Genomic DNA, 26,613 nt, shown 5'->3' with positions numbered 1-26,613 from the left:
TGTGGCATATGGAGAAGCTACCTTGGACCGAATCAACGTTCTTCGGTGGTACTAACTGCTCTCAGAGGGCCGAGAAAATGTGAACGACGAAGAGCGTACCAAACGCCCGAGCAAGCCAACAACAGACGATAACATTGATGAAGTGAACAAAATAGTATTGGCCAATCGTCGAATCGCCGTTAGAGAAGTTTCTGACCACCTGAATATGTCGATTGGCTCTTGCCATTCGATTTTTACCAATGATTTGGGCATGACACGGGTCGCCGCGAAATTCGTACCAAAATTGCTAAATTTCGACCAAAAACAGCAACGCATTAACATTGCTAATAAGGTGTTGGACTCTGTCGCGAATATTTGCTCCAGAGGGTCATAACTAGTGACGAATCATGGGTTTATGGTTATGACTGGAAATCAAAGCTTATTCATCCCAATGGAAGCTGCCGCACCAGCCAAGACCGAAAAAAGCGCGCCAAGTTCGGTCGAATGTGAAAGTTTTCCTCACAGTTTTCTTCGATTGCAGGGGCGTAGTGCATCATGAGTTCTTGCCACCAGATAGAACGGCAAAAAAGGAATATTACCTGCAAGTTATGCGCAATTTTCACGAAGAAATCCGCCTAACGCCTTGATTTGTGGAAGAACATAAATTGGCTTTTGCACCATGACAACGCCCCTGCTCACACATCGCTACTTACGTTACATCGTGCCCGAATGCTTGGCAAAAAAACAACACACACTAATGATGCCGCATACACCGTATTCCCCAGATCTGGACCCCGTCACTTTTTCTTGTTCCCGAAACTGAAGAGACTCATGAAAGGACGATGCTACGCGACGATGACGAGACAAACACTGCATCGAAGGAGGAGCTGAACAAGATAAAAAAAAATTATTTTTTGAAGTGCTTCGGGGATAGGAAAAAACGCTGGCACAAGTGTATAATATCTCATGGGGATTAATTTGAAGGGGACAAAATAGATATTCATGAATAAATAAATAACTTATGAAAAAACAAAAAAGTCGCGATACTTCTTAAATAGGAATATTGTTGAAGGATACTTTAAAAAATGAGTATGAATGTATGTATGTGTGTATATATATAAATATATACATGTATATATATTAGGCCTTCTTCAAATAAGACTCATATAAGTCTTACTTGAAGAAGACTAATATCAGTCTTACTTGAAGAATATCTCGGAGAAGGCCGAAAGCTTAAAATTTTACCGTGTGAGTGTCCTTTTAAGTGTTACTATTATATTTGTGTTCTATTGTGCCGTCCCAATATTATACTGCTCGTGTGAGTGTTTCCGTATAATCTATATATATATATATATATATATATATATATATATATATATATATATATATATATATATATGTTATATAAAAAAATCATGGAGGATGGTAAAGAGCTGAATACTATCGAAGAAAAATAGTAATGTACCAAGAAAGGGTTATCGAAAGCCGCAAAAGATACCAATACCATTGGAACCGTTAACGCGAAAAGGGCTAGGAAACCATGGATCACGGATGAGATGATTACAAAGATAGATGAGAGGAGAAAATGGAAGAATGTACACACGGAGTTAGGCAAAATGAAGTACAAAGAATTAAATAATAAATTGAGGCGGGCCACAAATAAAGCAAAAGAAGCATGGTGGAAGACGCAGTGCGAGGATATGGAAAGTCTGCAGAGGAAGGGTGAAATCGGTGCGCTGTACAGCAAAGATAAATCGTTATCGGGAAGTAAGAAAGGAAGAGCTATGCTAACAGTTAGAGATAAGGCGGGTAAGATAATAGCTGACACAGGAAAGATCCAAGAGAGATGGAAGGAATATATAGAAGAACTTTATAGTAAAGAACTTAGACCAACACAGTTAGACATAGAAAAGGAACATGACGTAGAGGAAGATAGCTTAGGTCCAAGCATACTCGACGATAAGATAGAAAGGGCATTAAGGGAGATGAGGCCAAATAAGGCCGTGGGGGTGGATAACATTCCTGCGGAACTACTGAAATGTTTAGGAAAATGTGGGAGGAAGAGGCTATATGGGATGATTCGTAGTATCTATGAGGAAGGAGTCTGGCCAGAAGACTTCGTGAGATTAGTGTTAGTTCCTATTCCGAAAAAGGTAAATGCTACATCATGTGAATGCTTCATCATCTTGCTCTGAAAAAAAAACCCCTAATGTTCAACTACTCAATTAATTCAACTCCCTTAAATAGAGTAACAACCATTAAAGACCTTGGCGTTTTAATTGACCAAAAACTAAATTACTCCGACCACATACAGACTTTAAAAAATAAAGCAATGTCCCTACTAGGCCTTCTTTACCGCTTCACAGAAATTAAAGATCCAATTGCACTCCATTCATACTTCTCAATAATGTCCTCCCCATCATATCATATTGCTCCCCCATTTGGTCCACCTCATCCCCAACTAATCTTAAATCCCTTGATTGCATCTCTCACTTCTTTGCCAAAATAGTCAAACACCGAGTCTCACATTACCGCAATATGTCCTCAAATTCTGTTCTCTCCTCCCTATGCATTTCTAGTCCCCAAAGCTGCAGACTTGAAGCTGATTTAAAACTCCTCTACAAGACCCTAAACTCGGCTATTGATTGCCCTGAACTGCTATCTTTCTTCAACTTCAGGATACCAACCCAATCCACCCGCACCCACTCCCTACTCCATCTGCCTACTATTCCTGGGATATCTCTCATCAAGCGCTCACTTTTATTTCGCCTCTCCTCCCTTCTCAATTCACTCCCTCACACTGTCGACCCCTTTAACTTATCATGCAGCAACTTCACCACCCAAGCTCCCATCCCACCTTTCAGTAAATTAAAATTTTCCCCGGTCCATGCTTGGTTCTCGTTGTTATTGTTATGTTGTTATTGCCTTTTGTCCTCTTTCATGTTTCTTATATTTTTCAATGTAAAATGGCGCTACTGCTGTATGTGAACAATGTTTTAAAATAAATAAATAAATGTGAGGAATACAGAACAATAAGTTTGATATCCCACGCAGCTAAAGTTGTTCTCAGGATCATCAACAAAAGGATAGAGAGTAGGGCAAATGATTACTTAGGGGATGATAAGTTTGGATTTCGGAAGGGGAGAGCGTGATGCTATTGCAGTAATGAGATTATTAATCGAGAGGAATATAGTATACAATCAGGAAGTATTTGCCTGTTTCGTAGATTTCGAAAAAGCGTTTGATAGATTGAATTGGGAAAAACTAATGAGTATATTGAAGAAAATAGGAATAGATTTGAGGGATAGGAGGCTAATCCGCGACCTGTACATGTCTCAGACTGCTCTGGTGCGAGTGGGGAACGGGGAGTCCGGATGGGCAGTGTTAGGAAGGGGTTTAAGGCAGGGTGTCCCATTATCACCGTTGCTGCTCAACCTGTATGGGACGGAAATGATTAAAGAGGCATGGGTAGAACTGGAGGTAGGAATGAAAGTGGGCGGGGAATTCGTAAAATCAGATAGGTTTGCTGATGACCAAGCTTTAGTTTGTCAGTCAGCCAAAGGGCTGCAAGCATTGCTGAGTGAATTGGAAATTCAGTGCGACAGGTATGGGTTGAGAATCAATATTAATAAAACAAGGTTATACGATTTTCTAGAAATAAAAAGGCTAAGCTAAACATTAACATAGGAGGGCAAAAACTAGAGCAGGTAGAACAGTTTACTTATCTCGGTAGTGTTTCGGACCAACACGGTCAAAGTAGTAGGGACGTAAGGAGAAAAATTGCGCTTGGTAAAGAGGCTTTCAAAAGCACGAGGGAGTTGATGACAGGGACGTTGAGTAAGGGTATTAAGAAAAGACTCGTAAAAACTTTGATATGGAGCGCAGCTATGTACGGCGCGGAAACGTGGTCATTGAAGCAGGAGGATAGACGTAGACTGGAGGCTTTTGAAATGTTGGTGTGGAGAAGAATGGAGAAGGTGAAATGGACAGAGAAGAAAACAAATGAGGAAACTAGATATGGTGGGCGAAGAGAGTGGTTTGTTGGGAGAAATTCTATGGAGCCGGGAAAAATGGATGAGGGGCGTATTGATCGTCAGTGGGATGTTGAAGACTGTAATAGAGGGGAGAATGTTAGGCAAACGAGGAAAGGGAAGGAACAGGATAGGGAAATTGGACGGGATGAAGGGAGGAAGGAAGTAGTCAGAGATGAAGAGGGACCTGGTGTAGAGTAGGATGCTGGATTTTGTGTTTTGTTACGAATTACAAAATGTTTGTTTTGTAGTTGTGTCCATCCATAAACCTACCTTAACCGGTAGATTACCTTTGAAATATATAGAAAGTAAGAGCATGCTGACCACAGTCGAGAAATGTTTCCTTGACCAGGAGTAGTATCACGGGCTTGGTATTTGGAAAGCCGAAGTTGGGTGGCTCATGTCCCGGTCAAGGAGACTTATTTCCGCTTGTGTTCCGGACTCTTGCACATTCCCCAATGATCTTTTATTTATCCTTTTTGTGATTTTTTATCCTTTACCCTGATATCTGCACCCTTGCGAATGCCTGCTCGTTTTTAGGCGGGTTTTTGCACGCACAGACCTTCCCCTAGAGCTTCTTTCCGCGCGCTTTCATTCAAGTACAGACGCGAGCATTCAAAAGAAGTTCTAGGCTTCAGAGGTGAAGAGAGGTTTTTTGGAGCTAAGAAGAAGATTGCGTTGCGGGCATGATTTGGAAAGCAGAATACATGCGTATTTTTAAAAATGGTTTACTCTCACGTTTGATTTCAGGCCCTGTATTCATACTACCTTGATCAAAAAGTTCCCGGAATAACCACCGTGTGGCGCTCCCATCGTTCCGATTTGAGTTCTGTTTTTTTTGTTAAATTGGTACATCTGTTGTTGATATTCCCTTTAAATCTTAGTGTCATAACTTGACATTTGCAAAAGTCACGGTCGGTTTTCGGTATGTCCATCAGTGCTTCCTGCGATTTTTCCATTACTTCCTCTCGGCTGCTAAAACGCGTTCCCCGTAATGGTTTTTTAACTCGATTGAACAGAAAGAAGTCACAGGGAGCCAAATCAGGTGAATTCGGTGGCTGTTGGATGGTATTTGTTGCATTTTTCGTCAAAAAATTACGAATAATGATAGCACTGTGCGACGGTGCGTTATCATGGTGCAAAATCCACGAGTTTTCTGCCCACATTTCTGGTCTCTTTCGGCGAATTGCTTCACGCAAACGTCTCATAACGCCCAAATAATACTCTTTGTTTACTGTCTGGCCTTCTGGCAAAAATTCATGATGCACTACACCGTTGTAATCCATGAAAACCGTCAGCATTGCCTTCTTTTTTGACTGAAAACGACGTGGTTTTTTTGGTCTCGGCTCATTTGGTGAACGCCATTCACTTGCCTGATGTCTGGATTGCGTGTCGTACTCATAAACCCACGTCTCGTCTCCAGTAATGATCCTTTTGATGAATGTGGGATCGGATTCAGCCTCGCAAATCATGTCTTTTGCGACGTCAACACGGTCTCTTTTTTGCATGAAATTGAGGTCTTTTGCTGCTACACGACGGAAACCCAAATCATTAACCACAATGTCTTGGGCGGATCCATAGGCAATGTTCAAGTCCTCCGCTATTTCTCTGATGGTTAATTTGCGGTTATTGACCAACATTTCTTTTACTTTATCAATTTTTTCACCGACTTTCGATGTCGATGGTCTGCCACTGCGTTCATCATCTTCGATTGACTCACGACCACTTCTGAACCGCTCGTGCCACTGGTAAACGACCGTTTTTTTTAGAGAATCGTTGCGGAAACACTTTTCCAACATTTCCAACGTCCGTGCGCCACTAAATCCGTTTTTTACGCAACATTTAATACAAGTTCGTTGTTGCAAATTTAAATCCATTTCTGAAATTGTAAAAAATCCCCAACACACACAGAGATAGATGTACTCTTGGCTACGTAACTTTTGCAAATGTCAAGTTATGACACTAAGATTTAAAGGGAATATCAACAACAGATGTACCAATTTAACAAAAAAAACAGAACTCAAATCGGAACGATGGGAGCGCCACACGGTGGTTATTCCGGGAACTTTTTGTTCAAGGTAGTATATGGTGACGTGAGGCAGGGCTTGAAAGTTTATCAGCGGCGTTTTCTTCAAAAACCTATTTCGCATGGCATACCAAGTACTATTATTAATGATACCTAAAAATTAGCAGCGTATGGCATAATAACCCGTGCATTTGAAAAAGTCGGCATTAATTTGGCAAAGGAGGAGAGGACGGAGGTGGTCGAGAGCGGAAGGAGGCGTCTCTCGTTGACACGGCCGGACCAAAGGGGGTGGCGGGGGAAGGGCGGGGGAGGCGGGCACATTTCGTTGAAATGGGAAACTGGGGTGATCGGAGGTGCGAGGAGAGAGAGAGGGAAGGAGAGGGGAGGCGAGGCGGAGGAATTCGTCCAGTGGACTATTTCTAGAGGCGTGACTACTCCTCCCTCGGCGGCGGGTCATCCAGTGCGCAGGTGAGGGAGGGCACAAGCAGAGAGGAGGATTCGGCCATCGGTGGCTGGAGGTGGGGGTGGGGCGAGGCCTCCGTGGACGGACAGAGAGACCACCAGCTTCTGTCAAGTGGCGACGCGAGATGGAGACTTACAACTCCCGCCCTTCCGGGCCTCGCGCGCAGACACGCGGCACGAAGGAAAGGGGACGGGAGCGCGCGCGCGATTCATTCCGCGAATACACACCAAATGCACACTTTGCGCGCATTTCCCACGAGATTTCTACAATCAACTGAGACATTTGTGTAATTTTATAAAATTTCATCGATGTATAACCATTAATGGCGATTTTCTTTTGCTATAAATTACTACATAATGTCAACCTACAAATCGGTAATTTTCTATCAACAGATATGCGATAAATTCTACTCGGGGGTGGCATAGTCGGTCTCGGGGTTTATTCATAGAATATACGTGGACAAAACGTCGGGTTTTCCGTAGCCCCGAGCCAACCACGAGACGTGATACCACGGTACGTTTCTCAGAGGATTAGATTCCACTCATAGATTACTTTAACCGAACCTGACACGGGGTAAAAGAAATGATCCAGGCGATGCCCGAAGGCGAGGGAACGGGACAGTTTCATCGCGGCTCTGGCGAAAATACCTAAACGCTCCACAATATATGCACTTTAACGTGATTCCGTATAATTTTCTAAGACGACGATGCAAATAAAATGCTCGCAGTACGCACTCAAAGCTAGATGTGCAGACAGGTGCCCGCCCTTGCAGAGTATTTGATCGCTGGATTCACACTTCTTTCGGGATTACCGTCTCGCACGTTGTCTTTAGTCGGCAACAGTTCATCCCCCTGCCTCTTCCCTGGAAGCGACTTCCGGTCGACGCAAACGATGTCTGTTTCGCGAAGGGCTCCGAAAAGGATCACGATGCGTTACTAACAGAGGTTTGCATTTTTTTCCTCTACTCTTCGGATTAATCGATAACTTGAGTGTGGGCACTGGAATAATTCGAGTTCAAGGGCCCATTATGTCGTCGCAACCTCCGCCTCACTTTCGCCCATCGATGGCAGCTGGTTTGAGACATGGCACACACAATACCCTCTAGCGTAGGCTGGAATGATCTTGATAAATGCTACAGTTTTTAAAGCGTTCGATATTTTCGGTGCAATCGCATCATATATTCTCGACAGCACTGTTTTGCAATTTTTATTCAACATAAACCATCTCTAACTTGGCGTGGATTTTAGTGACGAGTAGAAATTCAAATGAAATAAGAGGCAAACTCTCAAATTTCAGCAACTACGCATAATAAAGGAGTAGAACTTGCGAAGAGGAAGGAAAACATTGTATAGTCAATCCCATTTTTCAGATTCACATCCTCGATTCACATCACGTTCCTTCAAGTTTCATGCTACCACCGGTAATTAAGGATCCGGATATAAGAATGCAAATAAACGACGGTTCAGGTAGATTGGAACCCTCGGATATTGAGATCAAAGTTATGCGAACTACACACGCATTTGGATTAGAGTCGTCGGAAAACGGTCATTTGGGTAAATCTGGATAGACCGAATCATCCTGACAAATATTTGCAGCCCTCGTTTCGACGAATTCCCTTTGTGGGAGAAGAGGAAGCGGGAGCAAATACGTAGAGAGAGCCGCCTGCCTCCGAGGCACTGTCCTCGTAGGACGGCGCGAGGAGGAGTGGCGGAGAAGAGTATGAGGGGTGGGGGCGGGGGGGACGGATCGGAAATTGGCATCTTCACAATACCAAAACGTCTCCACCTCATCAGCGTGGACTAATTCATAATAATTTACACACAACGGTCATTTGACGCAGATCTCCCCTGAATTCTGCCATCGTTTAACTCCTCATAACTTTCTCCTTCGTGTCTTTCAATATTTTTTCATCCATTACATCCGAGTTCTTACCCTCACAATTCTTCCCATTCATTCTTCTCTCTTTGACCACGCTCATCAGGCCACTGCGTTCCAAAATACCCTCTGAGCACGCATCACTCCTTTCCTCTTGGAACCCACCCCTTCGTCAGCCATTGCACCCGTCCATTCACCAAATGGACAGACGTCTCCACCAGACGTCGTGTCTACGATGCCGCGAGGACATCATTCAGGCCGGAGTGGCCGAGGCAGAGGGCGACAGGGTCGAGGCACCGCAATGACGGGAGACGAAACATTTAGAGAGCTACAAAATAAAATGAAATAGACGCTGTTACCGAACGATTTCCCCATATTTAGTCGCTAATTTTGATATAATTACATGACGATAAAATATGTGCGCGTGTGTGCGTGAAAATCCGTAATACCAGGGTTGCTATTTATGTTTTGAGCTTAATAATGAAAAGGCAGCAATTTATTGTTTTTCGAAGTATTCTCCATGATAATTAATACTTTTTGAATGCGTTAGACCCAAGTTTCATAACAATTTTTCCACTCGCATTGAGGTACCTCCAAAACATGGTATTTGAATACATCATCGGCTTCTTCAGGTGCCGAAAAACGCTGGCCACGCAATTATTTCTTGATAAACGGGAATGAAAATAAGTCATTTGGTGCTCAATCATGGCTGTACGAAGGATGACCCATCGATTCGACGTTTTGGCCAGTCAAATAGGTAGTTGCTTCAGCCGATCTGTGAAAGATTGTCATGATGAAGAATCGTTGTCACTTCTTTTTCCGTATTTCACCAAGCACTTCCGGTAAAAAATGCTCGTGTACCCTTCAGAATTCACGGTTCTACGTTGCTCTAACGGCACGATTGACTCATATCCAGTAACTCCGAAGAATCAGGCGATCATTTGCTTCGATGTGCTTCATGTACGAATCACTTACGTCGGATTTTGCTCGTCTTGGAAGACCCATACAGTGGATTGCTGTTTTGTTTTGGGCTCAAACGCATAGATCAAAGGTTTGTCACCTGAGTAGATGTTATACACAATTTTCGATTCATCGAGATTGTATTTGTTGAGCATTTATTTGCACCAATTGACACGAGCATCTTTTTGAGCTTTCGTCAAATTATGCGGGATCCAACGCAAACAAACTTTTTTCACACCAAAATGTTCATGCAATATCTTATTGATGCTCGTCATACTAATCCCCAAGGATTCCTCAATTTCACGATATGTCACATGACGATCTTCCTTCACTAGTTCTTCCACAGGACCAATGTTCTCTGGCACAACAACTGATTTTGGACGACCTTCACGACTTTCGTCGCTGAGCGAACGGCGGCCATGATGGATTTCGTTATACCAGCATTTCACAGTGGCAAAGGATGAGGCTTCATCGCCAAAAGTGGAAGTAAGTTGATCGATGCACTCCTGTCTTGATAATCCATGTCGAAAGTCGTAAAAAAATCATCGCAAGAAAGTGTTTAAGAGTTAACTCCATCTTTTCGCTGAGACAAAATTTTCGAGTCACTGTAAACAACACAAGTTATGATCAAACGACAAAATGTTCTGAAGACAGATAGCGTTAAAAGGGTCAAACTTTCAGATGGAAATGTCAGATGGCGCCTAAAGCATTTAGTGTTGTCAAGGCTCAAAATATAAATAGCAAACCTCGTATTGCGGGCAACCACCATTCTCGCGTATGTCCACCGGAGGCTTTAATCGTCTCAGGGTGTGGAGAGGGGCGAATGAGTGGGGTTTTGGGGCGAGCAGAAGGGGAATGACCTCAGGAGAGGCCTGGGAGGGCAGGGGACCGAGGGGGGGGGAGACATGGAGGGACGGACAGCAAATACACCTAAAGAAACACAGCCGCACGTCCTCACGCCTCGCTTTCTCTTGAGCCAAGAAAGCACAAAATAATGGGGCGTGCGGCTGTCAGTTACCTCATCCCGCCGTGGACCCCGTGCACAGGTTTGCGGTGCTTTTCAACTAGAGCGTACTGGAGACATCCTTTCCTTCCCCCCGACCATTCAGTCGCCATTCGTGCCAGGAGGGGATCGAGATGGTGAAGGGGCTAACGTACTGGCTTCCCACCCTGAGGGCGCGGGTTCAAATCCCGGCGGTGTTGAATATTTTTCAGAGGTATCTCGATCCCTACTATAGGTGCTTTGTGGAGGGCACTTCGAGTGAGTACGCCGTCCGTCGGATGGGACGTTAAACTGCGGACCCCTTGGCGCCTTTCGTAAAGAGTAGGCTAATGCCGACGCCGGGTTTCTCTCCACCCTTCATCCTTTCCTGTCCATCTCCTATGGCGCAAATGACCTTAGCTGTCGGTCGCCTCCCCTCAAAACTACTACTACTACTCGTGCCAGGAACGAACCACGCGGTCGCACGCATGCGCAGAGCGGAGATGACTCTCTCTGCAGTCCTCAGCGGTGCACTCACCGGACACAGACAGTGTTTGCAAAGCCCAAGGACTAACTGTTCGGATATTAGTCAAATTACAGCAGCGGCAATGAATTCCAAAGTGTACATCCTATAGAATCGATGTCCGCGCTATTTTAAATTGTATCTTTTTCTGACTGGTCAGAACTTTCGGAATACCCTCATATCGGACCACGGGGAAAGTAAGAACTCAGTACAATTGAGATTAGGAAATACCCGGAACGCATTAACAGTCACTGATGCCATAATACAAAGTACCCTTGCGATCGACCTTTGAGTGAAACTGCGAAATAACGAGGGAGAGAGATGTCGTAAGTTAATCAATTAAGAAAGGAAGAAGCATAATTCATAAAGAGATTTCTAACTGGTGAGCTTGAGAGGTAATTCCTAATTGGTTGAACTAAGTCTACGTACGTCATTTTTGTGAACAATACTTCAACCTTAATAACTGCCTGGTTGTTATTTAACGAAGTCTAATAGACAGAGATACAGAGTAATAATTTTTATTTAATTAGAAAATACGAGATAGAGTGCATGCGGAATTGAAACACAGTTGATTGCAGTGTGGGGTTAAAGGTCGTCTCTTACTAAGCGCAGCTAAGAATTGTGGGCGTGCTCAGTCTGTGACCATCCGGAGTCGACGTACCTTGAACGGTAGACTGACGAATAGTAATAAGAGACGGAGTCGTGTTTGGAAGAATCCCTGAAAACTAATAAAAGACTTTGTTGACATCTAAGGCACATCTGCCCAGCATATGCAAAATTAAGTGACGATTAAACTTGCTGGATAAGTAAACTTTGTAATTTTTCACAACAACTTGAATACACTACACGACTAACTAACTCGTCCACTACAAACAGTTTCAACGCATGGGCGGTTGTCATCGGGTATTCCTAATGGTGTCACCTATGCCTACAAACCGGTAATAGCATTTCTATATTGGAGTGTTTGCGAAAAATACAAAGTTATCCATCCAGTGATGATGAATTTTCACAAATTGAAGCCTGAAACCGTCGAATTCGACGATTACAACACATTCATGATGGACGCATTTGCTACACGATAATAATCAAAGCAGGTGAGAATTCGATAGAGTAATTTAGGTAGAAATAATAAATGTGTTACTGAAGATAGGAGTACGTAAATTAGAGGAATATGCGATTTACGTATACAGAAGATATCAGATCACTAAGTTGGAAATAAAAAATAGTAACTTTGTGATTCCACAGAAAATTTCTCACGAGACGACCCGGGTTTCGACTTTCAACGTCATCTTCAGGATGATCCTAAAGATGACGTTGAACGTCGAAACCCGAGTCGTATCGTAATAAATTTTCAGCGGAATCACAAAGTTACTCTTTTTTAATTTCCAATATGAATCGATTCCATGAAGTTACGCCGGAAACCATCAACAGATTACTTAGCATTATGGATCATATCACATACCTAAAATCAGGGAGACGATAGTCGAACGGATAGATTTAAAATGTCGATTTTTCCTCGAACCATTAGAGATTAACCTGAAGATATGGAAGTAATTGCGTAGGACCTAATTAGTATTGGCGGTGTAGATATTTTGTCGATATCCTGCATGTTATTTTTTTTTATTTAATAAACACATATTTTTAACAGAATGATTTGCATATCCTGTCATTGATTATTGTTGCATGTTAAATACTTCCTTTTGTGTAATCAACATTTTTCGAGGGCATGATCAAACTAATATTTGTGTAGAGTTTAACATAATTGAGATTGTGCGTGCATGACTGGTGACCAAACACCCCCCGCCACACGCCCTTTCGGTAGTTCGCGCGTTATTATATAGGATTAGAAGGAGTTACGTATTTTCGTGCGTTAATATGCAAGCTTGCCTCAGTGTGTGTGCGTGTGTGTGACTGAAACGTATACACATGTATGCGTACATTTATTTAATGTAGTTGAGGCTATATTTTATAGGAAACATATCACTCTTGTCGCAAGGCTTTACTAGAAATGGTGGTGGTACAATGTGCATTCCTCTCGAGTCCGATTAGCGCTTCCTAATTATCTATACGTTAAATGTTTTCATTAATTGTGTCTAATGCATGGTGCGTGACTTTGTTCGCGTGCTCTGCATGCCTGGTGAGGATGCACCCCCTGCCACGCACCTTCCCGGTGGCTTTCAGGGTATTATGAAGATGTACAGAACCTGCATATTTTTGAGTGTTCAGGTGCGTCATGACGGCACTCACTACATACCGACTACTCTACCGTAATATAAATACTACTATATCTAACTACCAGGAAAGAGCGAGAGGGGGATGGAGAGTCCGGATATATATATATATATATATATATATATATAAACAATTTTTATTGCTCTGGGAGCAAAGTCCCTTGGAGCAGAATACAGGTTACATTAGGTTTTGAAACCTATGGAGTGAAACTGGTTCTAAACTAGTGAAACAAGACATAATTTAACATCAGTTGAACGAAACATATAGTACAATACATACATACAAATACAAAGAACAATAGTTAAATATATAGCCTGATAGAACAGTAAAGAGGTCGTAGTAGGATAGGCAGTGTCAGGAGCAAGGCAGGGGTGTCCATTATCACCTATATTTTTCCATTCCATTTCAAGGTGATGGCAAGTCAAAGGCATGGGAAGAAGAGGAGATCGGAATGAAATTCGATGGTGTATTCATAAAATCAGTTGATTTTTAAGGATGAGCAAGCTTTCCTTAGCTTTAGTTAGGCCATAATAATTCCCCAAGTGTAATTGTTTAACTCGTTTATTCTGAATCTTTCTTGCATTCTAATTCTCGCTTGTTCTCTTCACATCTCAGGTGGCTCCAAGCCTGATTCCTGTTAAAGGCCCATCACACTCGTTTTCTTACAGTTACAATTTTTGTCGACTATGCTGACGGATTATCCCTGAATTTTATCCCATTCTTTCAGCCACACTTTCTCCAAAGGACACCATATACTTTCGGTTTATTCCAAATGAGGCCTTACTAGAGCAAATTAACACCTCTCTTTAACTTTCTCATTACATTTCCCCACCATCCGTTTAATGAACCCATGTTTCTTATAGTGGATGCCCGGATTTAAAGATGTTAGAGGAATTTTCAATTGATTTCAGAACCAAACACGATATTCAGAGGTGTTCAAATCAATCCCGATATTCCTAGAATCCCAGAAAATTATTTTAATTTATGGGTCAGCAAATGCTTGACTCATACTATAAATTATAGGCCGCGAGAGAACATTTTCGACTGCCACGCTCCAGTCGACAGATTCGGAGAAGTAAGAAAGGTAAGCACCGGCAGACGAGCACACTGCACCAGGAAGCCAGAATGCAGAAACAAGAATTGCGCACGGCCTCTGGGAGAGAGAGGTCCACTCCACCAACCCACCCACGAATCCTCAAGACGGCCATCTGCTCTTCCATCACTCGATGGGAGAGGAAGGAGGAGCGGGACGGACGATCGGACGCCGTATCGCCGCCGGAGAGTTTGGCGCGACTTCGGCAGGCGACGCACGACGACGCCGCGAACAAGAGCATTCCACAGCCGTGCGGAGAGTATCACGGTGAGAGGGGAGTCACGGTATAGCTACGAACCATCCGTCATTCATGCAAAGATTTTTGAGTGATATTTATCGAAACACCGATGCGAAATCAAAATGCGCGGCTGGGAAATACCTAAAGACAGCATGTGCATGTCAAATTCGGCTGAAATTGGCCAAAAAAAATCGTAATTTTATAAGCGCCAACTAAAAGGCAGGATGAGACCACAGTATCACAATGACCTTCAGAAGTTTCGCTAATGCTTAATATTATTAGCGAACACGCCGGAATATATTTAGTTGTGCCACGACTGAGATCGTTGTGGCAAAACACAAAGAAGGTCAATTTTACGAACCTTGCTGCAATAACTATCAATTTCCGAGAACGAATTTACAATTTGCATTTTAATCCTTAGCTTGCCAACTCAACCGGACTAGCGGGTAGGCTTGTTTGATTTTCTCATACGAATTCGCGTAGTTTTGAAGAGAGATATTTCAATTTAGTGGTAGCGCTGTAGGGGGGAGGAAATGCTCTGCACAAATCTGAGAGATGCCTCAGGATACCTAACATACATAATATAACAAAAACTGTATGCTATTTCGAATACCAGATCGTCCTTAAAGGGTAGGATGAAAAGTAATGCCCACGTGCTGGTAGACCACAAACAAAATGACCTTCAGAAGCACTCCTGGTGGAATGCGGAAGTAACATTCCCCCTTAACGCGCATGCGAAGGTTTGAGGTCGTTTAATTCATCCGGTGTATTTCGAAAAGCGGAAGTATGGAGACGTGTTCTAGTGATATGCCAACGCGAGTTAAAGACTATGCTGTTATCGAATTTTTAACTGCTGAAAAAGTGAATCTTACTGAGATTCATCGTCGTTTAAAGGCTGTTTTTGCTTACGATGCTGTTGATAGATTTACTGCAAATCGGTGGGTAGTGAAATTTCGTGGTTGCGGGCCTGGAAAAGCCATAATTTTTTACGTAACACGCAGCGGACGTCCTATCACTGCCACAGACGATAAACATCGCAAACTCGTCGAAGATTTGATTAAAAATGACCGGCGGATCACTCAATAGCGTATCGAAAACCATACTGGAATACCACAAGGCAGCCTGGCGCCAATAATCTTGCAACATGACAACGCTCGTCCACACACCTAGCGTGTAACTTGAGAGGCTCTGCGAAACCTGTAATTTAAACCGATTCCACACCCCCCTTATTCCCCCGACTTTTTTCCTCAACTCAAGAGACACCTCAAGGGTAATCATTACACCTCGGACGATGAGGTGAAGGCAGCTGTCAAGTCCTGGATTCGAGAAAAGTCGGAAGAGTTTTTCCGCGGCGGAATGAAAAAACTTGTTACACGTAGGGAGAAATATGTTAGCCTTAACGGTGACTATGTTGAAAAATGAATACATGATTTTCAAACTTGAGAATTTTATTTTAATTCAATTTCTGCCCGATCTTGATATTTGTTTTTGTTTGCGCTCTAAAAGCATGTGTGCATTACTTTTCAGCCTACCCTCTTTCCAAAGAGGACACAGGGAAAAAGGAAGAAGGACTATAATAGGTTAAAATGTGTATTACAGAGTAAATTTGTTGATTTTAAGGAAGATAGTAATCACTAATTCTGGATACGTGGAATCACTTCCTTGACACCACGCGCTCAGCAGTTAACAGGTTCATTCCCAGTAAATTTTAAAAGATCACACGTAGCCTACATGATACAATGCGGATGTTAGTAAGTCATTACAATGTCAACAGTCTTGCCAAGATAAAAAATATCAGGGATGATACCTCCAGCGACAAAAAAATTGAGATCTCTTATGATTACAAGTTATCTAGGGCGAGTGCCAAGAAGGAATTTCGGAAAGCACTATGCGAATTCAAAAGGAAAAGAAAAGCGGAAAATTTGAAAGAGAATCCGAAAACATTTTGGTCTAGCGTCAAAGAGGTTCAGGGAAATAAGTCACCAGTTAATTCACTCAAAAATGATAAAGGTGAAAGAGTAACCAAAAGTTTGGAAAAGGCTGACATATGAAATATCTTCTTTCAAAGCGTCTTCATCAATGTCTCACCGAATGTCTCCGATAGCTTACCTAATCGTTCCCGCCAACCGATGCCCAAAATTGAAATCTCATATAATAGAATAGAACGTTTGCTGAAAATATTGAGCCTAATAAATCCTCCAGGCCCGATTAATTACCCGCTCTCATATTTAAGAAGTCACTATTAGATCACAAGGTTCCCAGAGATTGGAAAACGGCTAAGGTAGCACCAATATTTAAAGACGGAGACCAGGAGGAACCAAGCAATTAAAACTAATTTCCCTCCCATCCATACTATGCAAGTTCATGGAATAAACAGTTGCTAGTTCGACTGTGAGAAACCTCGATAATCAGGAGTCAATGACTGCAAATCAGCACGGTATCCGAAAGGGTAGATTCTGCGAGACACAACTTGCGCTCTTTGTTCATCATATTCTTGGATCAGGAAAGAGCAATGCCCCAGTGGTCGCGGTTTTTCTAGATTTTAAAAAGGCTTTCGACAAAGTGCCGCATAGCAAACTTCATGAGTGGTCTGACAATTTTCTGACCTAACAAAGATACAAGACATTTTTTCTGAAATTTTTGAGGTCGGAAACTTTTCAGACCACCCTCGTACTCTCACAGTTAGAAGCATATGGCATTGTTAAAATATATCCCGGGCTGGGTTAAAGACATTTAGAATGTTCGGGTACAAAGCGTAGTCATTGACGATGTTAGCTCTAATTTAGTGCAAGTCACTTCGGGTGTTCCCCAGGGATGTCTTATCGGACCTCTTTTATTTTTGATTTGCATTAATGGCATTTACTTCGGGGTCATTAGTAAGATACGTTTATCTGTCGACGATGCCGTGACTTACATAGCTATCAGTATTCTTGAGGATAAAGCAGCTTTCATAAATGACCTAATGGCTATTATGTCATTTGCTAAAGCTTGGCAATTAGAATAAAACAATTGGCAACTACAATTAAACACAAAAAAGTGCACAGTAATAAATTTATGGAAGAATAGCAATTCCCTTCCAAGCGCCAACTGAATCGGGAACACCAGAATGATAAGTGTGGACTCAATTAAACACTTAGGCGTTAAAGCAAACGATAGCCAATTAATCAAAAAGTTCTAAGTGACAAATGCATTAAATTTTCATTTTAGAGTAAACTTTAAGACATACATTCGGGATTTAATGGAAAACGTATTTAAACGATGTTACTAGTAAATAATTTCCACTCATTGGTGAAGAATACAAGCTCGCAATCTAAAAATAAACTTCTTCAACGGTGAAACTGAATGGTGGAATATAACCACTTATAGACTTGATAATGGAGTCACAAATCCCTGGATTATTTTGTAAGCCAACGGAATTACAAGCTATTAAAGAAAGCATTTTTTCTCACTTTTATACATATATACCTTATCGCGATTCATTCTTCTGAAATAACCTGTGAACGCTTGGGTTAAAAAAGCGGATTCCGTTCGACTAAAATAGATAAGGGTTCGCTATATTCATTTAGCACACGCACACATTATGTATGTTTTGGAAGAGTTTTACTATCCATCTCGCTCCAAAGGAGCCGGAGTATCTGGATGTTCCCAGAAAGAGACCAGGATGAGGCGCGGGAGGAGGGGGGGGCGGGAGTCTGGAATCCAGCCACCTAGCAGGACAGGAGGGGAATTAGTGGATGGACCAATAATTCACGTCCTGTCACGACTCGATTCACGGAGTTCCTTCACTACGTTATATCTGGAACTCGTGGCTGGGCGTAAGGGATAACCCCGGACAACAAGGGTAATATTATATCCAAATTTGACTGTTTAAAACATTTCTGAGCAGAATTAATCCAGACTTTCCTTGACAAAGACCCGACGCTGGTGGTCCTCAGTGCTAGCCGACTTATCCTGAGGTCATTAGGTTCAATTTTAAACTATCTTAGGCAAAGGCGGCGAGTTATTGAATAAACTGTTTGGTTGAACTAAGCGTAAGGTGATGCCTCATTCACCAGAGTTCTCCCACATATTACAATGACGTGGTGCGGTTGGACCCAAGGGTGCTAGTGGCCGATGCATACTAAATATACATTCCGGGGTAGCAAGATGGATGAAAGGTTTTTGAGGTAGACTTAAATTTTTTCTCATGACATTAATCGAAGAAAAGATTCAAAATTGATGACACTATAGTCATTAATGTAATGATGGAAAAGTTAAAACAAGAGCTACATAGGATTTGATTATTCTCTTTAACTCTCTCGAGTTAAAGAGAATAATCTGCAAAGCGGGTGGACGGTAGAGAAGAGATATTTACGCATATTTAGAACAAAAAAAATAAAAAAATAACTGGTGGCTATATCAATACTCTAATGTCATTCAAGTTTGGTAAAGAAATGAGCAAACACTTTTCATAAACGATAAACATTGTATTGCATGCATGTAAATTCAATGGAAATTAATTTTACATATATATATATATATATCACCAATCTCCATGGTCAATAAGTTTCTTGGCGAACACAACTTGAAAGATTATTCGGAGACATTTGATGAATGATAAGAGAGGAACATTTAATGAATATAACTGGGATATAACAAATGAATCGATAAAAGGGTGACTTCGATAACCCCACGTAGTTGGCCAAGGGTCTCTACTACTCAAGAATTTCAAATCCATTACTTTCCGAGCACTATCATTCCAGGGAAAGGGCGATCAGATTTTCCCGTCAAGAGTCGAAAGGAGGGACCGAGATGATGGATGCAGGCTCCAAAGTGCTTGGTACGTAGTTCGATCAAGGTAGACTCTCCGCAACATCGTCCTCTTTCACCTAATTGCCGTCCTAACGCAACCCATACTAATCCCCTATTTTACCGTCGCTCAAATACCTTCAATTTGTTTTATTTCCAGCTTCGATTTGCATTGATCATTCCTCCATGCCCCCAACATTTCCAGATGACCGATTCTTCAAACAATATGCCAAGCATTCGCCAAAAGCATAGTTCCAACTGCTTTAGAACTCCCTTCTCGTATTTTTCCACCTACTATCCAAATTCCCGTTGTAGTTCAGGGACCACATCTAAACGTTTTAATAAAGAAATATAGTTTTACTTTTCCTTTCATAAAAAGTCAGGTTTTGTTGAAATCATGACGCCAGAAATACTTTTAACTTTGTAATTAAGAATCACAGCTAATTTCCCCTCTTGGCATTATTTTTTTAATAAATTCTTATAATTTAATATTCAAAATGAAATAGAACATGTATTTCCATTGGTAGCATGAGAGACGGTACAAGAGTTGTGCTTCAAAATTATTTCCTTCGCAGATGTCGGAAAATTAGGCAAAGAGTTCGGAGGCAAATCTCAACTGAGCCTTGGGCCCAGAACGAATGCACTCTCTTGTCCATTGCCAATAGCTCTGATCACAACCCGGTCACAGCTCCGCGCTTTGCACGAAATCCATGTTAACTCTATCAGCTGGTTCGCGCAGATGATAATTTTTGCTATCACACGATACGTGCTCTGAAAAACCAACACCACTGAGAGGACCGAACACGGGCACATTAATGCTCTCCGTGCTCGCAGAATATGTATATATAGCAAACTGAGATTTGATGGGATTTTCCGTAATTCAGCAAGCAGCAGAGCATGACATAGGCGTGGTAGATTTCCTTGAGTCATTCTCTATTTTTTACATCTCAGCTCAGCAGTGACGCCCTCTTCCTGAAACCATGACGTAGGCTTGGCATCCTTCGAGCCTCCACGTTTTTTTCCCCCAAAATGCTTCTTAACTGCTTCGTGAATAGCGCGAAACACCATTCAGCCACTCCAGAAATATTCGCCACGACGACTTGTCGTCACTAAAATAGTTCGTGAATAATCCCAAAGGCATAATAATACATGGCCCATCATGAAAGTAATCCGTATAATTTTATTGTGAGCGGAAAGACGTACTTCCGCCTCAAGTGTGTTTTTCGACTTAGTAATACCCCGCGAACGCTTGAACAGCGATACGTCATCAACTTTTTGCGTGTAGCTCGGGAAGAATGCAACCGAAACATTCCTGATGCTTCTAGAGGCCTTCAAGGACGACTGCATTTCAAGGTTACAGTCCGGGAGTTGGTACCAGGCGTTCAAGGAGGACCGGGAGGAGGTCGCCGACGAACCCCGTTCTGGACGCCCAACAACGGCCAGAACCGTCGAAAACGTGAATCGTGAGCGCGAAGTTTTGCGTCCCGACCCTCGATTGAGCATCCAGCAAATTTATGACACCCTACCCATGTCCACATTTGTGGTACATGGGAGAGTGACCGAGGATCTAGAAATGCGCAAGGTCTGCTTGCAACGAAAGTGTTGTCACACGTCCTTCATCGTAACCAACTTCCTGGCCCGATGCGCCATCCTTCTGGTAATCCCCCAACCCCCTTACGGTCTCGACTTGGCTCCGTTCGACTTTTTTTGTTTGCCCGAAAAAAGAGAGAGCTGAAAGGAAAGTACTGGGAGACCGTGAAAAACATCCAAACGAATGCTACAACATTCCTGAGAGCCATTCCCGTCGAGGAATTTTAGCGCCCTTCCAGGCGTGGCAGTTCATGTCTCCGCGAGTACAGGGTTCGTCCGGAAAATAAGTGTACTGATTTTTTCCCGCCGCTCCAGGCGCGCCCAGCACCGCTCTGACGGGCTGCGATTGGAGGGGGGTATGTTGGCAAGCGACGCTGAAAAAGGCAGTCGGCTCTGAGCTGTGGTGTAGTGAGGAGCTCTGTTAACGCGAACCTCCACGCTCGACCCACGTCACGGAACGCGATGCCGAAGCAGCGATATTCCATCAAATTTGCGGTAAAGCTTGGGAAATCGTCTACCGAAACTGTCGGTATGATTAACCAGGCTTACGGGGAGTCAGCCATGTCCAGAAACATGATCTTTCGGTGGCACAAGATGTTCGTGGAGGGCAGAGAAGAGGTCGACGACGAACCACGGCCTGGACGCCCATCAACGACACTCACCGACGAAAATGTGCGAAAAGTTCGCGATGTACTGAACTCTGATCGTCGTCTTAGTGTTCGGATGATAGCAGAGCAGTGTAATCTTCGAAAACGAGTCGCCCGCGTCCGGCCAGCGATCAAAAAAATCTGGCGGCTGCATCACGACAATGCGCCGTCTCACACCGCGCTTGTCGTGTCGGACTTCTTGGCCAAGCACGGCGTGGCAACGCTGCCGCACCCGCCCTACAGCCCGGACTTGGCACCACCGGACTTCTTTCTGTTCCCGAAGATAAAGAGGAGTTTGAAAGGAACGCGATACGGGACTTTGGACGCCGTCAAAGAGGCCGTGACGACGTGTCTTCGAGAGGTTCCCGATGATGCCTTCGCGGGAGCGTTCCAGGAATGGGAACGCCGCTGGAACAAGTGTATCGACTCACAAGCGTCCTATTTTGAGGAATATTAGCTTAAGATATGTAAAAGTGTAATAAATTTTTTTTCCTGAGCTCAGTACACTTATTTTCCGGACGAACCCTGTATATTGATGCAGGGGGAGAGTATTTTGAAGAATGTTAAGCTTTTGTTCAAGTACGATCAATGAATCTATTTTTCCTAGAGAAAGAAATAAAATCAGGACTGATTTTGTTGTTTTGAAACACCTCGTTATACTGTCTAATGTGGGGTGAGAAACAATGCACCCACGTTCTAGTTTTAATTAAAAGTCTTCATATTATAAATAAATTTCCATTGATTTGCAAATTATTTTCATAGATTTGGTATATTGATTTGATGTATTACTTATACGACCACTGAAATGTTCGACCTTTAATTTAATCTACAATTGGATTTCTACTCGCCTGACAAATATATATACAGGTATATATATATATGTATAAAAATATTTATTTATTTGATTATATATTTCCAATAAGATTAACAATAAGTAAACTCTTCCTTTATGAAGGAATATCTAAAATCAATGAGTGATGAAGTTTTATTTTGTTTGCATTAGAGTGAGAAATTTTGAAACAGAACTTTATTCTCTAATTTTATTTCAATACAATCACCATGCAAACCCTTATAGGCCAAAAAGTACGACGAGTGACACCCTACTTCAATCTTTATTATTATTATTGTTATTTCCAACATTCGCAACGCCTCTCAGAACATAAAACAACAACGAAATTCCTCTAATAATTAATTTTTACCAAGTGCACTGATTATTTAACCGAATCGCCACACCCCATTCTAGACTTAGCTCTATCTCTCGTCCCCGAAAACAGTGGCTCCACCACAGTTCTTCAAAATCCTTGGGTTCCTTTCCAGGATAATGTTGACAGCAAATGTTCGCTTCTTCTTAGCATGGCATAAGAAGATCACGGCGCACCGCCAGGGGAGAGTTGAGAAGGCACGCCGCGGGCGAATGTCACCTTCGGTGGCCGCTCGTTCCCCACTTTCCCACTCCCAACGGAAACGACATCCTCTTTCCCTCATCGAGTGTTTGGAATATGATCGAGTGTTTTCTGGAGGCATCACCCTTCACGGCTTCCCGAGCCGCTGATTCTACTGAAATTGATCTTACTTTACGGGCTCGGCCCCAAAAATAAGTACATTGAATGATTTTTTACCGATTACGTGGACGGCTTTAGTGGGGCGATCTGTGGCGGGAAAGGTCGTGGGAGGCCTTGGGAATGAAACACGACCCACGTCATTTGCATGCGGGTCGTTACAGTGTGCGGATCGCTACTAGACTGCACCTCTGTTAAAGGCTCGCGTCACGAATTCACTAAGCCAGATTCAATGGAGCAACGATACGCAATTAAATTCTGCGTTTAACTTGGAAAATGGGGTTTGGAGACCCGCGTACTTGTAGGGAATGTCCCAAGGAATCACCTTCCTCTCGCAGAAGACGTTCCCGGAGGGTGGAGAAAAGGTTTACGACGAGGGCGTCCGTCAACGACAAAGTGCGAGGAAAATGCGCCAAAAGCGAGAGACATACTCGACGCCTGAGTGCCAGAAGGATAGAGGCGGAGTGCAATATTCCGAAGTCAAAGTGCATCGCATTCTAAAAGAAGATTTAGCCATGGGAAAGGTTATTTGTCAAGATGGTCCCCATAGTGCTGCCGGAAGATCGGAAGGCTACTCTGGTAACAATTTCGCGTGATCCCTTGGATCGCAGGGAAAGTGAGCCACATCCTTAATGTGGCCCCACCGGACTTCTTTATGTTCTCAAGACTAAAAAGAAGCTGGAAAGGCAAACATTTTGGAACGATGGATGACCTGGAACAAACCCGTGAAGAATTTCCCGAACACGAGGTTCCCGTCGACGCCTTACAGGAAGCGCAGCGCGACTGCCAAATGTGCTGGCATCGGTGCGTCGATGCAAAAGGGGTGCTAGTTTTGAAGAGTTTTAGTAATTTGTAGTACTTTTATCTGCAATACACAATTCACCCGGATTTATTTTTATTGTATTTCGATCTGATCTCGCACCTTAAAAGAAACACCATTCACATCAGGAATTTCTGAATCAAATATTAAAGGAAATGAACTATAGTAACTTTGTGATTCAACTGAAAATTTTTTAGTAAATTTTCATTAAAAATTATAAAATAAATTTTATAGTTAAAAATTTTTCAGCGGAATCACAAAGTTACTATTTTTCATTTCCAATATGAATTGATTCCATAAAGTTACGCCGGAAACCATCAATTATATCAAATATTTAAGTCCTCCCTTTACCAAAAATTCGGGCCTTTGCCTTTTTTTTTGAGAGATGCTAATTTTTTCCTACTGATTGACCGTCTGACGCCTTTAGGGAATTCCCGATTTCCATATCGGATCACCTTTTTGCAGAATCAATTCCCGATTTCTTAGAAAATTCGGCACTTCAACTTTTATTTGTTTAAGAAATGGCTAAATTGGCTTCTTTTTCCCGTCCGAGTGACCAACCTGCCGCCGGGGATCTCCGCCTGGCTGCGAGGCTCGCGGGCCACGCGACGCACCCGCCCTCCCTCTCTCGAATTGGGCGAACTGGCATCCCTCGACCTCCCCCGAAATGGCTGGCCGCCTCTCCTTCTTTAAACTCACCGCGAAGAGGGAAGGAGTGGTGACGACACCCCTCGCTGGCGGACAACGCCGCTGCCGTCATTCTCTGCCCCCCCCCCTCCCCGCGTCTCACTACCCTCCCCAGGCCCGTCCGATATTCCTTTCCCAGTATCGGATGTCGATTCAAAAAGAAATATCACAATAAGTTGCGAGGAATATTGAGAAATATCGCGTGCAACGCATCGTAGGACGCCATGGACGGGTTGCCAATCACGCTTTTCCGCGTTCACGACGGTTCCATATGAAAGGACATTCATCTCTGGTAAATATAATTAGTTGAGTTTTTTTTAAGCATAGTTCCTGAGAGAATACGACGTTTTCAAGGAATTTCTCAGGATATTGAAAAATATATTCATATGATACTAAAAGTGCATTCCGTTATGTGATAGCAAGTACTAATGTGACCAAAGCTTTTTTGTTTACGACTCCCTTGAAATAAATACTATGAAAATCCTCATTGAACTATCCGCACACCTATATTTTCCTGAAAATATTCCTCTCTCACTGGACCTTATCGTAGACAATATGGTGGCTATGTGTTCTCTACCGAAGGGTAGATGTACATTGTTTCACCAGTCCATTGCAAGTAAATGGTGCATTCAGTTTTTCACAGAAAAAGGGAGTTCCTGATACAAAATTTGTATCGTTCACATCGTTTATATGTATTGTATTCTCGATAATATCGCTCACATCGTACATCTACAATATCTCTACAATTAAAATATTGTAAAATCGACGATATTTCTCGCATCGTGAATCTACTATATTATCGATATCGTCGCATCGAAAATATCGTCATAGGTTCATATCAGAGACAATTGTTGAGACTCGCACGATCGGTTCCGACATGATCTTAAAGGCTCATCGATCTATCGGTCGTCGACATATGGCCAAATCGCATCGCTCCTTCTCCCTGGGCGAATCACACAGACTCCGGGCATGCGTCACACCCCGCGGGGGAGACGCACGCGTAGTGAGGGAGAGGGGGGGGGGGGGCGGGAAGTGAGGGAAAGAGCGGGACGTGCCTCGTAAATCTCGCGCGAGAGGGAGGGAGGGAGTGGGGAGGGAAGAAAGGGCATTCCTCCCGCTCCACGAGCGAGGACATCCCGCGGAAGAAGGAGCGCCCTCCGCCCAGCAGGGGCGACGTCCCCGGTTCAACACCCCTCTCCACCCGCCCCTGCTCCCTTCTAACTCTAACATGACACCAACAATGCGAACACTGTCTTCTCACGTACGTAAGTCCATCTAACGGCCATATTTTATTGTGTTCAGAGATTGGATTGACATGCCAATAGGTTTATTTGAAGAATGGATACTAGTAGTAGTCAAGAGGAGGGTTCTGTCGGTAATTTTTACAGCATTTCGTGTCATGCAAACTGTATGGATTCAACTTCTTTCTTTGCGATATACGGTTAATTGCGGCAAACACTACGAATATCCACGTAAAAAAATTATTTGCGATACTGAATTTTCGCTACTGAATAACATCTTCGAGATGTTACTCTAAACATTCTACTTGATATCGAAATCTAAGTGTAGTAAAGAAAGTTGGATGTGGAATCGCTGTATTTTATACAATTTACTATTCCATTTCGTGTGGATTTAAAATGAATAATTATTGGTCAATGTTTTCCTAATGCGTCCGAATTACAGCATGGCAGGCACATGTCAAAATACTCGTGTTGTTCTTTTTGCTATGACAAATGTTTTTTTTTTTAATAATATGTTTATATCGCCTTTTCCCAATCGTCCGAAACATTTCACTGTTCTCTTTCATAAGATCATATAAATGACTTTAATATGCTTCTTTAACGTATAAACTTAATAATTAGTTTTTTTAACAGTAATGTGATGAAAAGTGGACCTACGTGGCCAAATCGAATCAAACGTAAAAACGAAAGCCTAGAATTCATTTATTTCGCGAAAGTATGTGTTTTTGGGAAAGATTAACACTCTCGATAATATGCATACTTAAAGCAAAATATATGTGCAATTAATTTTGAGCAAGATTCAAGTACTCTTCGCGATTTCACAGGATTGCGTATAAGATGCATCGCACGTATTATTTCGTGAAATGAGTTGTCGTACAT

The 26,613-nt window shown here is 42.7% G+C and overlaps 1 protein-coding gene across 1 annotated transcript in view; it reads right to left on the bottom strand.

Annotated features, from left to right (window-relative positions):
• Positions 1 to 8,652: 8,652 nt before the first annotated feature.
• LOC139691413 (uncharacterized) overlaps positions 8,653 to 26,613 on the bottom strand; it is a 68,224-nt gene continuing 50,263 nt past the window's right edge. The window contains exon 3 of the mRNA XM_071589211.1: positions 8,653 to 8,702. Coding sequence (XP_071445312.1) covers positions 8,695 to 8,702 — 8 coding nt within the window. The 3' untranslated portion in view covers positions 8,653 to 8,694. The remainder of the gene's footprint in view (positions 8,703 to 26,613) is intronic.

Source organism: Hetaerina americana, unplaced genomic scaffold, assembly GCF_022747635.1.
Source record: "Hetaerina americana unplaced genomic scaffold, ioHetAmer1.1.p SCAF_34, whole genome shotgun sequence".
Taxonomy (NCBI): domain Eukaryota; kingdom Metazoa; phylum Arthropoda; class Insecta; order Odonata; family Calopterygidae; genus Hetaerina; species Hetaerina americana.
This window is presented reverse-complemented; position numbering and strand designations above follow the sequence as displayed.